This window comes from Thunnus maccoyii, chromosome 11 (genome assembly GCF_910596095.1).
Source record: "Thunnus maccoyii chromosome 11, fThuMac1.1, whole genome shotgun sequence".
In the NCBI taxonomy this organism is placed as follows: Eukaryota; Metazoa; Chordata; class Actinopteri; order Scombriformes; family Scombridae; genus Thunnus; species Thunnus maccoyii.
Genome location: NC_056543.1, coordinates 19,865,733 through 19,879,892, shown reverse-complemented (window position 1 = coordinate 19,879,892; position 14,160 = coordinate 19,865,733). Strand labels below are relative to the sequence as shown.

The window sequence follows — 14,160 nt, the reverse complement described above, 5'->3', positions numbered from 1 at the left end:
GCATCATAAATAATCATTTCTAAAAATTTCAATAATGAGTTTGTAGGACTAAAACCATAAGTTACGGTCCTTTTTCCTTTACTTTTAACTTTTTACTGCTGGAAAATGACAGGTCACTTTACTAACTTGTCACAATACTAGTGACGAAGACGTCACCGGCATGTTCTCTTACCACCTTCTCTGTTCTCTTCCACCAGCTGATCTACATGATGGCTACCACTTATAACTTTGCTGTTTTGAAGTTTAAGAGTCGAGAAGACTGCTGCACTAAGTTTTAAACTGTTTTAAGAGCACGGTGCAGCATTTGAGGCTGCGCTGAGTAGAGACAGTTGCCACTGACAAGAAATGAACTAAAAACCTGAGAATAGAAAAAGAAAATCAACATCTCTCCATTAGTAATCACATGAAGTGTAAATAGCTGATTGTATGCTGCCTTTAGCATTTGGTATCCAGGGATTTTGCTTGTCTGAGGACACCTGATGAAAGTTGTCTTCAGAATGGGGTGGTGTTTAGTTGACTAGTTTGTTCTGCTTTCCTTGGCACTCACTCATAGAAATATGTCACCATCAAATTTTATAGAAGACCACACCAGTGTTATTTATATTCGTATTGCGTAAAGCTGATTTTGACCTGCACAAAGGCATCAACTGCATGAGTATTTCAGATTTAAAAAAAAAAAAACACACAGTATTTAGCATGCAGTACTTCACCTTACATAATCAGACGAGCATCAGTTGACTAGAGTCAGAGCTGAAATGCGAATTTGTGCACGAACTCCTGAGTCACTTGTGAAATATACATTTTAAATTTAATTTAAATATTATTTTACGTATGCAGGTTGAAACACAATTAAAACATGATCTTTACACTGAGTTACATTAAGAATTCTGGATAGAGATGTATAGTGTAAAGCTCTGAAATGATTTTATGTGGACATCTGATGACAAATAATGAAGGTGTTCTCAGGCTTTATGTTTTCAATAGCCAGATTAGCAGTTTTGGTGATGATGAATTCTTCTACATTTGTGAAAGGACTAGCTACGATGGCAAAGTAGCGGTGGCCAAGTGCCTTGTCCTTTTTATATTTCTTTGGTTTCTTTGCTTAGCCTTTACATTTCGGTACCAACCCATGAAACCATCAAGTGTTACACAGAGAACATTCAGTATTCATTTACTTTGTTAGATTCTAAACCGAACTAAAAACCTTTCATCACCTTTATTATGCTGATGAGTATGATGGTGACCAGTTGTGTCTTGTAGATTTCAAAGTAACTGCACATACCTAGCACCGCACACTATGAAGGGTTAGGCCAGTACCAGGGGTATACTTCTGCATGAGGCCCTAAGCCTTGTTTTAATTTCATGTATTTTATAAAAAGAAATTCTCCTATTTTAGAGTAGATTAAATGTATTTTTTTCTATGAGAGCTGACGCTGGTATAGCCTCAGCTATGAAGTTGATGTTTTGTTTCATACATTTTCCTTTTTTCTCTCTCAAAGTGCCATTAAAGAGCCATTTGTTTTTATCTTAACACTGAGCCTGCATGCTTACATTTTTCGGATTCTTTGATCTGTTTATAGTGACTTATACTCCATATTTCATATATTTAATTTTCTCCTACGTTTTTGAAGACTGTAGCTTTTACTTTCTATATAAAATAAACAATCTTTGTTTACAAAAGTATCCCTACCCTGGTCTATTTCTTATAAATCCTACAGAAAGAGTGTTAAAGGAAATAATACTGAGATGCACATGGAACAGGGTCAGATTTTCAAAATGCATAATCTCATGCTTTGCACTAACCTCCAGCAATTTACAGCTGCACAAAGCTTGCATGTTGCTCTCTTTCTCTACTCATCCTCATGCTTTAAAGGTGTAATTTCTGTAGTAATGTGCAAAGCAAGATAGTAACTCCAGTATTAGTGGTAATTGTAACAGTAATGTTACAATAATTGTAACTGTAATGTCTTTTGTCACCCTCGTGTGTTAAGTCTTTTTTAAAAGCTTAACTTTATGTTCGTGTATGTCTGTGATGTACGTACTGTAGCTTGGACTCCTGTAGCTTGCTTTGCATCTTTGACATGCTCACCGGCCATCCACCTCACCCTTCTCTTCCAGATCCACTTCCTCATGATTCTCTCAGCAAACTGGGCCTACCTTAAGGATGCCAGTCAAATGCATGCCTACCAAGACATCAAAATGAAGGAAGAGCGGGAGCTGCAGGACATCACCTCACGCTCAAAGGAATGCCTCAATTCCTACACATAAGGATATTACACACTCACACTCCACACAAACACACACACACATATGCAAATGACACATAGACACTGAGGCCAACCACTGTGGCCCCTTTGGACCAAGGCAACGCTCAGCTAATATAACCTGCCAACTGCCCTGACACTGTGCAGTACTAACCAGGCTCCTAACCAACTAATGCATCAGTACTGCTTTCTGCACTAACTCACAGAGAAGTGTTTTGGAACTGCTACTTTAAGTTTCATTTATGCTGTTTTTTTTTTTGTTTTTTTGTTTTTTTTTCTGTAGGGAAAAGAAAGTTTTGATTTTGAATTCTGATATTCATGTTTTTATAGACATTTTTTGCTGGTGAAGCTTGAGACATTGCACTATTCTTATACAACACATAACAAGTTTGTTTTACAGTCTTGCTCTGTCTTTCTTCCAATCTGTGGTTGCCAGTTTTCAGCAAGGGAATGTATACATGACTTTTTTCCTCATTTTTTTCAGTCAAAAATGCAGATTAATTATACACAAGATCAAAGGCCTTACAACCAATCTGAGTTAGTGCGTCACACAGTACTGACACAAGACTGACTATTTCAGAATCTGCTTCACAGGTAAAATATAAAATGTGCACCACGTTCTGTTGTAAAAGAGGTATTTAACCACATTACTATCTCAATAAGTGATCATTTGAGTTTTAATCACTGATTATAGATTCTAATTTTCATTGTACAGCTATAACTTAAAAGATAAGGCTGGTAATTTTCTTTATTTTTCAGTCTCTGGAGAGTAGTTCAGGCAGACAGCACTGTGCATGTGCAGGAACCAGGAACACGGTTCCGTTTACAACGCTACGCCCGCTTGTTGCAGTATCACAACTTTGTACTACATTGTAAATTTCTCAGAGAACTTCAGTGCAAAGTTAAGAGGTTGTGATATGTAGCACAACAAGATAGTGAATCACTGTAAACTGAACCAACTGCCTTACTACTCTCCGGAGAAGGAAAACGTGATCGCTGTTATTAGTCCTTGGAACCATTTCTAAACAAACTACTGACCATAATTTGGGGCGAGGGAACATGTCATCCAGTGCAGCAGTGTGACCCATTAATGAGTTTTTAATAGTTTTGTGGACAACAGCAGAGGTCTACGGCACAGAGGAATAAGATATCAGGCTTTGGATACACACACAATACTTTTAAGGTTGTTGGTTTAGCTCTACACATGATATTTTTTTGACAATATGAAAAATATATAAAATCGCCAGCCTTATCCTTTAAAAGTCAGAACTTTCATGGCCTACATTAACACTACCTCAGGTGTGCACTAGAGCCTATGGAACACTGGAACAAACAACACTTCTCCTGGTAAAAGTATGGTTTGAAAAATTTCATTATGATGTTAAAAAAAAAAACATTTCTAAAACACATAGTATGTACTAGGGTAGCTGTAAAGTAAACAAAATGCATACATCAGGAGCTCCTCTGCATCACAGTATCATAGAATTTAATTTTTATGATGCAATAAGATGAACTTGCTTGCTAAATGTGGACTGCTGCCAATAAAATAGAGGGACATTCATTCTTAAAAAAAATTAGGGAAATTTAAAAAAAAAAAAAAAGCTTGCCAATGAAGAGAGCTCTCTGACCCCTCATCTGCTTTCAGCTTAATATCTGTTGTAAAATCTCTACAGTATTATCATAATTTACTTAATGAAACAAGAATAACTTAAAAATCTTGTCCCATGTGCTTTGGTACAAAAAAAATGTAGATCCGAACTGAATCTAAAGAAGTTAGTAGGTGTGAACAATGTAAATTTATTACAAGTCAGGATTTTTAGTGATGTTTTGTTATTTTTGAAGATAAAACCACTTAAAAAATGTTTTCATACTTTTCTATAATTGCATTTGTTTTTGATGTGCAATTGTCATAAGGTTGACATAATTACTCGTGTAATCTTTTATTTGTGTTAGCTGAGTTACAGGGATAACTTGATGATTCTTTGTTGCATGAAGACAACTGTTTCTGCAGTGATATAAGTGATATACAGTCATGTATACTGACAGCAGTAGTAGGCAGTGTTTGCCTGTTTCCTTTTTTTCTAACTGAATACAAATTAATCTATTTTATGTAGCTGAGTAGTTTTAGATGCTTTTTAGGTTCTTTTATTCAAGTCAAAAGTATATGAATCATTATTTTGTTGCCTGATAGTATACTGTATTTTTTATGAATGTCAAGGGCTTCCTCACGAATTATTGAAGCGTAATTCTTAAAATGTTAAAATAACCATTAATTGCAACACCAGTCATTTATCTAATTGTACAGCAATCTAAATTGTAAATTTCAGCCAAAGTATGAATGCCATTGTGACTGTCACTTTGTCCAATGTTTTATCAATAAATATACAGTATCTGTGAGATATTGTAGCACAGAACCTGTAATGTAACCTGCAGGGCTAAGCTGGCCGAGTAGAAACGTGGCAGATTTACAAGAAGTTAATTTACATCACATTGTATCTTTGTATGCCATGTTTCCTCTTGAATGAACCAAAAATGGAAGAATAAAGGCTACCTATCAATCACCAGGAGGACAACAATCCAACATCCTGTCTGACTGGAATCCCTTTTATGACATTACACAACTGGCCTGTTGACTGTTTTTATGAAAATAAAAAAATAATTTAAAAAACTACTGTTGCTGTGTTTTTTTTTCTCCTTTCAAGATAAGAATAGCTTATTTTATATTGTACAGTCAATCAAAAAAAGTCTTATTCCAATATGATTTATTCGTATAGTTGATGAAACAAAAGCAAAAAAGTACAAAATATACACACACAATACAAACATCAAATTTAAAACAGTGCAAGACTAGAGAAGCTTGTATAATTCAGTGGTTTATGGGACAACCAGTTCACCAGAAATCATCATCTTCATCCTTGTGTGAATATGCTGCAATGCTGGCAAAACAAAAGTAAGTTGATTAGTGAAAGCCTCCAGGGACATGAAAAAAAACCCAAAGCCAAAAAATAGTGACATAATTCTCAATTAACTCATCCTTAGACAACATATATCCACATCAAATAACATGATATAAAAGACCAGTAGATGAGAAACCACGAAAGAAATTAAATGTTTTTTTAGGATTATGTAGGTTTATATTATTATTATTAAACATTCCTGCCGCAACAGCATGAAATATTAAACTTAAGTTGTTCTGTACACAAATAAAGCTGCAAATCTATTCATCCTTTTTCAGTTACCTGTCATCTTTCTCCTCAGACAAACTCTTCGCCTCAGGGCTCATATGTGCTGCCTCTTCTCTTTCAGGGTTCTTGACATAAAACACATAAAGTTTAATGCTCAGTTTCTCCACATCCGTTATAAAAGTTCTGCAGTAGCTTCAGGCAAAAGGGTGGGTGCAACTCACCTGTGCATGCTGCTTTTCTCTTGCTTCCAGGACCATCTTCATGTATTTCTCCAAGGGATTTTCACCTTTAGACTTCTCCCCAGCATTCTCTGCCTCTTCTTCTCCTCCTTCCTTAATCCCTGTTTCTTCTTCTTCTTCTTCCTGTCTCGGCTGCTCCACCTCTTGCGAAAGCTAGTCAGGCACAGATACCGTCAATGTTCATCTCATCAAGCTATCTTTTCTCAGTGTCCATGAATATGTAAAAGGTCAGCAAAAGACATTTTAAAAAGAACTGAGTTCAAGATAATCATTACCATCTCTATCTCCAGTCTTTCAAGCTCTTGCAGCTCCCTCTCTCTGGCCTCCTCTAGCTCTCTTTGCCTTCGTTCTTGTTTTTCTTTTCTCTCTCTTTCCCATCTCTGCTCTTCATCTTCTTTGTCTTCTTCCCAAGAAAATTCACCTGAGGTTTGTGGGACTGTGGAAGAACATATGGGTTGAGATGATGTACATCGGTTGTATTTTAATGGTATGTTACTTTGATATGAACATTAATGTACTAAAGAATGGCTGCAGTATGATGAGTGATGTGAGAGCACAATGACACTGATGGTATACAGTAGAAGATGAACAGGGTGTCTGACTTCAGTAGAACAACAAGGTTCCTGTCATTTGGGGTTGACCAAGACTTTGCTTTAAAATATGTGTGTGTGTGGGGGGGTGGGAGAGGGGTAGTGGGGTTGGATATTGGGGCTAACGACTCACCCGCTTGACCCTGTGCGTCTATCAGGGCTTCTGGGAGGTCCTGTGGAGTCTGTGGGCGGGGGACAGTGGGGCCGTCAGGGGCCTCCTCAGAGAGAGGGACAGCAGTGTCCAGGAGAAGCTCTGGAATGTGGCCGGGTTCTGGAGGGAGACACGCACAAAGAGATCTTTTATGCTCCACCATAATGCAACAGGGCCAGAGGACCAGCACAGAATACATAATCAGCTGCCCTTCATCTTCACCATTGTGCAGGGCCACTGAAAGGACACTTTGGAGGCTGGTCACACACTCATTAAAAGACAGCCAGTCCAAGATCCAAAACCTCCATACCGGATATACTCCATTTTGTTAGTGTGATTTCATTTAAATTTAAGTGACTGAAATCTGAAATAAGTTGCTTTTACATACAAAAATGCATCACTAGGGAAAGTATGAGAATACATGCAATGACTGTTCACATTTTTTTCTACACACAGATAGGGCACAATGCACATCACACTATTCAGCACTTCAGCACCATTGCCATCATCCATTGCAGTCATGTAAAATAAACAATATGTAATGTGTGGCTGTTCATTCCAGGATACACTGAAAGCTTTTGGCAGAACCAGGAAAATTCCAGTATTAAAAAGGTAATTATTATAGTAATTGCACTTTTGAAATGAATTTCCAAAGAGCTTGCCATCCCTGCTCCATGTCTTACAAACAGTCATACAACATGCAACAGAACTGTAAAAGTACTTTATGTGCCATTAAATTGAAATTCCCCTTTGACAATAATTATGTGATCATACGTCAAATGCAATGTCATGACCAAGCCGTGCTGGGCGCCGTGGGTCAGTCCAATCACCTCACAGGGATTAGGCAGCAGTGCATCAAGTACAATGCAGTGAATTAAGATCACAAACATTTAGACAATAATAAGTAAAAACAACACACACTAGTGTAGAGTACCTGGCAAAATCCCTGTGAGATCTTCAAGGTTTATCTTCTCAGGCTGTGGGGAGGACTCCGAGCTGGAGAAGTCAGGATGTTGCTTTGGTGCACTGAAACAACACCAAGACAAAGATAAGGGCATTAGTATTCACTGTCAGTCTGTAAAAAAAAAAAACCTAAATATGTTGTACTGTCCTTGCCAAAGCAGTGCCAGATGGTACCTGGGTGGGTCTCGTGCAGTGCTCTTGAGCTGAGGACTGCGAGGTGGACTGAGCTCAGAGGAAAAGTCACCTGAGGTCGCCACCTCGTCGTGGGGGGCACGAGGGAGCTGTCTGTCAGATGACAGCTCTGGGAACGCCATCAAAGACACAACTGCCTCTAGCAGGGGCAAAAACTTCATGTTAAGCAATACCCTCATGGGAGAAAGATTATTACTATTAGACTGTCAAAAAGATATGGACTGACTGTTTTGAACGTTTGAATGTTGTGGAACATTAATTAAACATATGTTAAATGTGCCTTATTTGAACACTGACAACATGAAACCATTGTTTATTTCTTGGCAGTTAAAAGAAGCTGGTGCATCTAATACTTTGAAGTATTTTGACAGGATAAAACAATCTTTGAAGGTACCTTCTGTGATCTCTCTTTGAAGCTTTTTCCTGGAGGGAGAGTGCAGAGAGGACGACTGACACCTGGATGGTGGTGAGTTTTCATCCAGAGGATGTCCATCTCTTGCAAACAGTGGTACAGCCACTGAATGGAGATGGTCAGTGAAAAGACCTGAGGTCTGGGGCTGGTTTTGGTCCTCTGAAAAGGTCACTCTTGACTGTGCAGGTGGTAAGGTGTTTCTGGTGTCATGGGATGCCAAGGAAGGGGTTCTGGTAGTTTGGGGAGAGAGCGGTCTGTGCAAGACCTTTTGTTTGTGGGTTGAGTGGTGAGAAACGTGTTTCCTCAGGGGAGAGTCAGGCTGATGTATAGGATGTGCTCGTTGAGGGGAAAGTGGTCTTGGGGGAAGCATGTGTGAGATGGTGGAGCGCACTGCCCTCTGCTGGTAGTTCCTGTAGGCTTCCTCCAAGGTCTCAGCCTCCTTCTGCAGCTCCTGGATCCGAGCTTTGGCTTCAGCCACCAGCTCCAAGTCAGAATCTGGAGGCTCATTCCAAGGTGACTTGCATCCTCGCAAGGGCCCACCTGCTTCATAAACATCATCATAACCCATCCTGCCCCTCAGCACGGCTCTGTCCACATAGATGTCAGGAGGAACCAGCTTGTCAGCACTGAGCTCCAATACCGACCGATCAACAAGAGACGGCTTGGGGTTACGCAGCACTTCATTTTCAAGAGCTGTCATCATTGAATGGATCACAAAAAAGAAAGGGAAGGAAGAAAAAGAGGAAACAAGCAAACAACAAGATAGTTGACATCTAATACAAAAGACCAACCACCATAAAAACAGCTCAGACCTGAAAAAAAGTTTGTTAAACTAATTTCAGAAAAGAAAGAACTCTAAACATGCATATAAACCTAAGATCCAGTTGCTACTACTATCTACTATCCAAATTTTGTGTGAAGCCTTTAAATTTTCAAAATTACCTCCCTTTTAGAGGATTTAAAGGAAGAGTTTGACATTTTGCTAAATGCTCTTATTCAAAACGTTGTGTTTTTATGAAGCGTTATGTACTGAACTATTTCTTGGCCTGGAGCAGTGACTTCCTTGAGTCTTTTCATCACCGTGAGGTTGCTGGGTAACCAGCAGAGAAGTAGTTCTAGTACATAAGCACATTTTGTCCTTTTAATACTTGGGTTTTTTAAGCAAAATTAACAAATATGATGTATCAATTAGTGAGATTTAGAGGTACTGGTATCCAGATTTTTTTACCTTTTATATTTCCTTAAATGTCAAACAATTCCTTTAGATGTCACTTTTGAATCACATGACAAAATGCATGTCTAGTCAACAGGGTACCTTGTTGAGTTTGGCGAAGCTGCATTTTGATGTCCTCAACATGTCCAGTCATCCACTGTGACCTCTCCTCACACTCTGTCAGCTGGGCCTTAAGCTGAGCACATCGTTCCACCTGCACGGAACAGCAGACATAAAGCTATACTTTGCACAAACAAGAATAGGTCACTGGAAACACAGATGTAGGGACAAAACCAAATTACACAAGCAATTCTCCAAGGTGAGATATAACAAAGGAAATTAAAAAAAAAAGCTGACTTCATTCTTTCCCACGCTCAGCGAGAGGTTGTAATGTGACTGACCTCAGCCTGGAGCTGTGCCTGCAGCACCTGTTTCTGGTTGTCAAATTCTTCCTCATCCAGCCTGCGAGCGCTCTGCAGCCTCCGAAGCTCCATCTGCAAGGCCAACTGCTCTTTGGATGGCTTGCCCATGTCTGAGAGGGAAATTATCAGATATTATCAAAACATATTCTGAAAGAGGAATGCATCTATTTCAGTGGAAAAACTAATGAAAAATCTCGTAATACATAGAAGTTGTTCTGATTTAAAGGTGGCTTTTTTAAATACTCTGGCCAGCATCAAAGCACAGCACATAGGGCTTAGGCAACATGGTGCTGCCTTTTGTCAGCGATGAGGAGAGAGGCCCACTGCCCCGCCGCCCCATCCTTGAACAGGAAGAATACTGTATCCCCGAGAGAGAGGTAAAATTTTGGTTCTCTGCCATGGGTAAAGAGAGCTCTCTGTCTGTGCTCACTGTGCTGCCTGCTCCCCTTCACTCTGCTTCACATCCCCCCCTTCCCTCTCTGCTTTCTCCTTAGAGAGTTGTCTGCATAGCTACAAACACAGCACAGAGGCCCCACATTGGCAGCCTGAACACATTCAAAAAGACTCAGCTGAGTCTGTAGCAGTGGGGCAGACTAGCATGAATGCTTCACAGTACACTGCATCTGCCACGGCTCACAAAGAGCCCAGAGTCAAGCACTCTGAATGCAACGTAGGAAATGGATTTACTTGCTATAACACATTACATTCCCCATCCACAAAGGAATTGGTTGCACATTATTACAGACAGAAAACACACATTATATTATTTTCTCATGGTAAACTGGATATAGAAGAAAATTACAGCATTTTAAGACTCCTAGGAGGTACTAGTGCTGACAGTCACTCCTCACCTGCATGGAGAAGCCGGTTTTCCTCCTGGGCCTCTTCCAACTGTCTCTTTAGCAGCCGCAGTTGCCCCTGCAGCTCTGCTTTCTCTCTTTTTAAACAGGGATAATCACTCATAGTCTCCAGTCTTTCCCTTAGCAGCTCCTTTTGTTGACTCAGCAGGGAAGCCTGCTGCTGCGCTGTGTCCAGCTCAACCTGAAAGACATGAAGGGAGCTGGCATAATCAAAATGTTTGTACAATTGATATAGAATCACATAACATTGAATGATTTGGACTGAGTACAAGTGTTTATTTAGTAAGACTGAATATTGTGCTTAATGAAGATGGATGGAACGGATGGGTGGACTGGGGTTTGTCTCATTTACCTGCAGCCGTCTCAGCTCTGAACTTGTTCTACTGTGCTCCTCTATTCTGGCGTTAATTTCAGCGGACTCCTTTTGGATACGAGCAGTTTCCACTGAAAAAAAAGAAAAAGAACTTCACATGATCTAAACAAGGCCAACAGCAAGTTAGACAGTAATACTGCACTCATTTAAATACTCACTCTTGTTCCTGTTCTCATTCTCTGTTAGTTTGTCTGTTCTCTTGATGAATTCCTCCTTTAACTCAAGCTGATACCTAATATTGTAAAAGACATAAAGAAATACACTTAAAAAACTAAATCGACACAAAAGATCTTTAAAATCCATGTTTCCTTTTCCTACTGCAGAAGAGCACATAGTAACAAACCAAACCAGATGCCATTTAAAGACATTTTAAAGCAATGAATCATTTAGTCAAGTGAATGACCAGATACTCTATTATATGATATATTGAAAAATTACAATTTTAATTTCTTAGAGCTCATGGTGACATATCCAAATGTCTTGTTTTGTCAGTTCAAGATACAATATCTAGTTTACTATCATGTACAACATAGAAAAGCTTCAAATCTTCATGATTGAGAAGCTGCAACCAGCAGTTCAAAAATTGATTATTTAATTTTCTAAGTAGTTGCCAATTCATGTTCTATCCATTGATTGCTTTTACTTTAACCCTACAAAACAGTGACATCCTCTGGTCACATAATGAGAATATCCCTAAAAAAAAAAAAAAAGATAAACCAAGAGAATATTTCTAAACGATGGTGACAATCTGAGTCAAATAAACCTATTTAAACATTAAAATACCTGGAAAGTTCATTCTTCAACCTTTGGTCATATGTATCCTCCATAGTCTTCACGGCCAGTTCTCTCCTCCTCAGCAGCTCTTCAGTAGTCTTCACCTTCTCTTCATGAATTTGGCAAGTCCTGTGTTCATACTTTCAGTAAGTAACATTTTCTATAAAAAGGTCACAATGAGAGAGCGTAGCAACACATCACTTTAATGAATGATATAATATGGCCTTACTTTTCAAAAGCCTCCATTCGCAGTCTCAGCTCACTTTCTCTGTTCCGCATTGTCTCGATTTCTTTCAGTATTGTTTGTCTCTGCATGTAGACATTTTTTTCTTCAATCTAAAGCAAAGAGAAAAACGACTACTGACATTAAAGCAATTGGAAATGATGCCAATCAAGAGTATGATGTATAAAGCCTCAAATAATTTAAAAGGTGATTTGTACATCACATTAACAGTAATCTACCTCTTGTTGTTTTTGTAACCGATCAATGGCATTTTTCTCCCGTTCGATCAATGCCTTTGCCTTCATTTCATAAGTCCTCTCCAGTTCTTGCTTCAGCTTATCAAATTCTTTGTGAAATTGTGCTTTTTCTTCCATCCTCACCTTGGCGATTTCAACATCTTTAAAATGCTGCATCTTAAGAGACAAAAGACACGATGTTACGGCAGGAAAACTCTACCTAATCATATTTTAGCCCTACTAATAAAGCATTGACGCCTTTTGAAAATGTTGTTTATTGCAGGTATGAGTATTCATAAGTACCTTTGTGTTCATTTCCGTTTGCGTCTGTGCTTCAACCTCTTTTCTACATGCAGCCAGTTTGGATTGGAACGAAAACCATTTGTCCCCGCTGTAACTGAAGCCCTCATATTCCTTATCGATAATTTTCATCTTCTCAACTGTAAAAAGAGCAAGAAAACATTAAATACTATGCTCAAGGCCAAGTGTAAGGAATATAAAGGGTCACTTTCAGACATCAATTCATCATACCGAGAGACTCTCCATAAGTTGCAGTGCTGGTTGTCTGAGTGTCAGCATCATGGTACAGGCCACGAGTATAATGATGTGTTAGCTGTGTTAGGAGGCTGATTAGGAACCCTGATGGACAAAGAGAAAATATAAAATATATCAAGGATAGAATTTATCAGCAGGAACTGTTTTATTGAAAGGAAAAGAATACTGCACGCACCTTTATCATTGTTCTCTTTGTTTTGAGACTGTAAAAGATAAGACACTCTTATTACAAACAAGATTTATTTCATCTTTTAAATGTATTTCAGGAAAAATATTCTACATCATATTATTAATTACCAGGGATCTGTAAAGCATTGATTCAGGACTAATTTTAAGAAGCTGAAGAAGGTCTCCTTTTGTGAAAACCTGCCAAAATAGATCAAAGACAAAGAAAACTTCATTTGCAGTGAATATTCCTTTTATATATAAGCTAGAGGCAACATATCAATATTATATAGATATTGTGATATTGGATATCATAATATCGTGATACGGCATAAGTGTTGTCTTTTCCTGGTTCTAAAGGCTGCATTACAATAAAGTGATGTAATTTCTGAACTTACCTGACTGTTCTAGCTGTTCTATTATTCGCCTTTATCCACTTAATCATTATGTCCACATTACTGATGATTATTTATAAAAAAATCTCATTGTGTAAATATTTTGTGAGAGCACTAATAGTCATCCCTACAATATTGTTGCAATATTAATATTGAGGTATTTGGTTAAAAATAATGATATTTAAAAAATAGTGATATTTTATTTTGTCCATATCAACCAGCCCTAGTCTAAACAGAATCAACTAAATGTGGTAATGCTCACCTTGTCTTTGCACAGGCCACTTTCAGGGTAGAATATGGATAGGGTGTACTCATACCCTGAGTTACGGAGATGATCAGCCACTATGTTGTTACATGCTGAGACCAAAAGGGATTCAGATCTTAGAGAGACAGGCCTGGGAACTGGTTCTCCTCCAGTCAAAGGAGGGTGTTTTAACTCCTGGATGAGTTGATTACGCAGCTGAGTCTGCGTCAGATCAGAAAGAAGGATGAAGAAACTCAAATAAAGAGTAGCCTTGGGCAACAAAAACCAACAGCAACGTTGTAACTGGCACTTACTTTGAGAGTATCAAGCACTCCTTTATCTTTAAAAGTTTGATAAAGTCTCTTCCTCAGCTCATCTGGGGATAACGAAGACATTACTGCCGAATGCTCGCTGTTCCTGTCAGAAGAAAAACAAAAGACAACAGCACAGCAGAGTTGACACGGAGAACACTTGTTTTTAACAAATTTCAAGTATTCTTGCCTAATGTTAGACTGTAATAACCCTTTCTACTTATCGCTTGGTTTCACAGACATCTCTAAAAGGAGAGGATTTTCGCTAGTTACCTGCCTAGTGACCACAACAGCGTCTCCTATAAGGAGGTGCGCCTATAGATTTAAATCCGTCAACGGAAACTTTCGTTCCGGGCAGGCACACAGTTATGACGTAATGAGAACATGTAGCTA

General features: G+C 38.7%; 2 protein-coding genes across 4 annotated transcripts in view; one reads left to right on the top strand and one right to left on the bottom strand.

Moving 5' to 3' along the window:
* Nucleotides 1-3,325, top strand: part of gpm6bb (glycoprotein M6Bb) — a 33,044-nt gene extending 29,719 nt beyond the window's left edge. Inside the window, exon 7 of one of the 2 annotated variants that reach the window (XM_042426999.1) lies at nt 2,119-3,325. In XM_042426999.1, the coding sequence (XP_042282933.1) occupies nt 2,119-2,268 (150 nt within the window). In that variant the 3' untranslated portion in view covers nt 2,269-3,325. The other variant, XM_042427000.1, reaches the window with a different exon arrangement.
* A 1,684-nt stretch (nt 3,326-5,009) lies between these two features.
* On the bottom strand, nt 5,010-14,139 carry ofd1 (OFD1 centriole and centriolar satellite protein). Of its 2 annotated transcripts, none has more exons than XM_042426644.1 (23): nt 14,041-14,139; nt 13,771-13,873; nt 13,475-13,678; nt 12,950-13,018; nt 12,828-12,855; nt 12,629-12,736; nt 12,401-12,537; nt 12,101-12,274; nt 11,868-11,974; nt 11,648-11,767; nt 11,023-11,096; nt 10,844-10,935; nt 10,483-10,672; nt 9,611-9,741; nt 9,312-9,423; nt 7,979-8,689; nt 7,567-7,723; nt 7,364-7,455; nt 6,412-6,549; nt 5,964-6,124; nt 5,671-5,841; nt 5,504-5,574; nt 5,010-5,200 (listed from the first exon to the last, which is right to left on the bottom strand). In XM_042426644.1, exons 2-23 carry the CDS (start codon nt 13,849-13,851, stop codon nt 5,155-5,157), a joined length of 3,174 nt encoding a protein of 1,057 aa, XP_042282578.1. In that variant the 5' UTR covers nt 13,852-13,873; nt 14,041-14,139; the 3' UTR covers nt 5,010-5,154. The 2 variants fall into 2 exon arrangements, with proteins under 2 accessions (XP_042282578.1, XP_042282579.1); XM_042426645.1 differs by having other exon boundaries at nt 13,979-14,059.
* Nucleotides 14,140-14,160: the final 21 nt, after the last annotated feature.

Coding starts and splice junctions, on each gene's coding strand:
- ofd1 (XM_042426644.1), bottom strand. CDS start 13,851: ATGTCTTCGTTATCCCCAGATGAGCTGAGGAAGAGACTTTATCAAACT. Junction 5,842..5,963: donor AAAGACTGGAGATAGAGATG/GTAATGATTATC, acceptor GTGCCTGACTAG/CTTTCGCAAGAGGTGGAGCA. Junction 5,575..5,670: donor GAGAAAAGCAGCATGCACAG/GTGAGTTGCACC, acceptor TTTTATGTCAAG/AACCCTGAAAGAGAAGAGGC.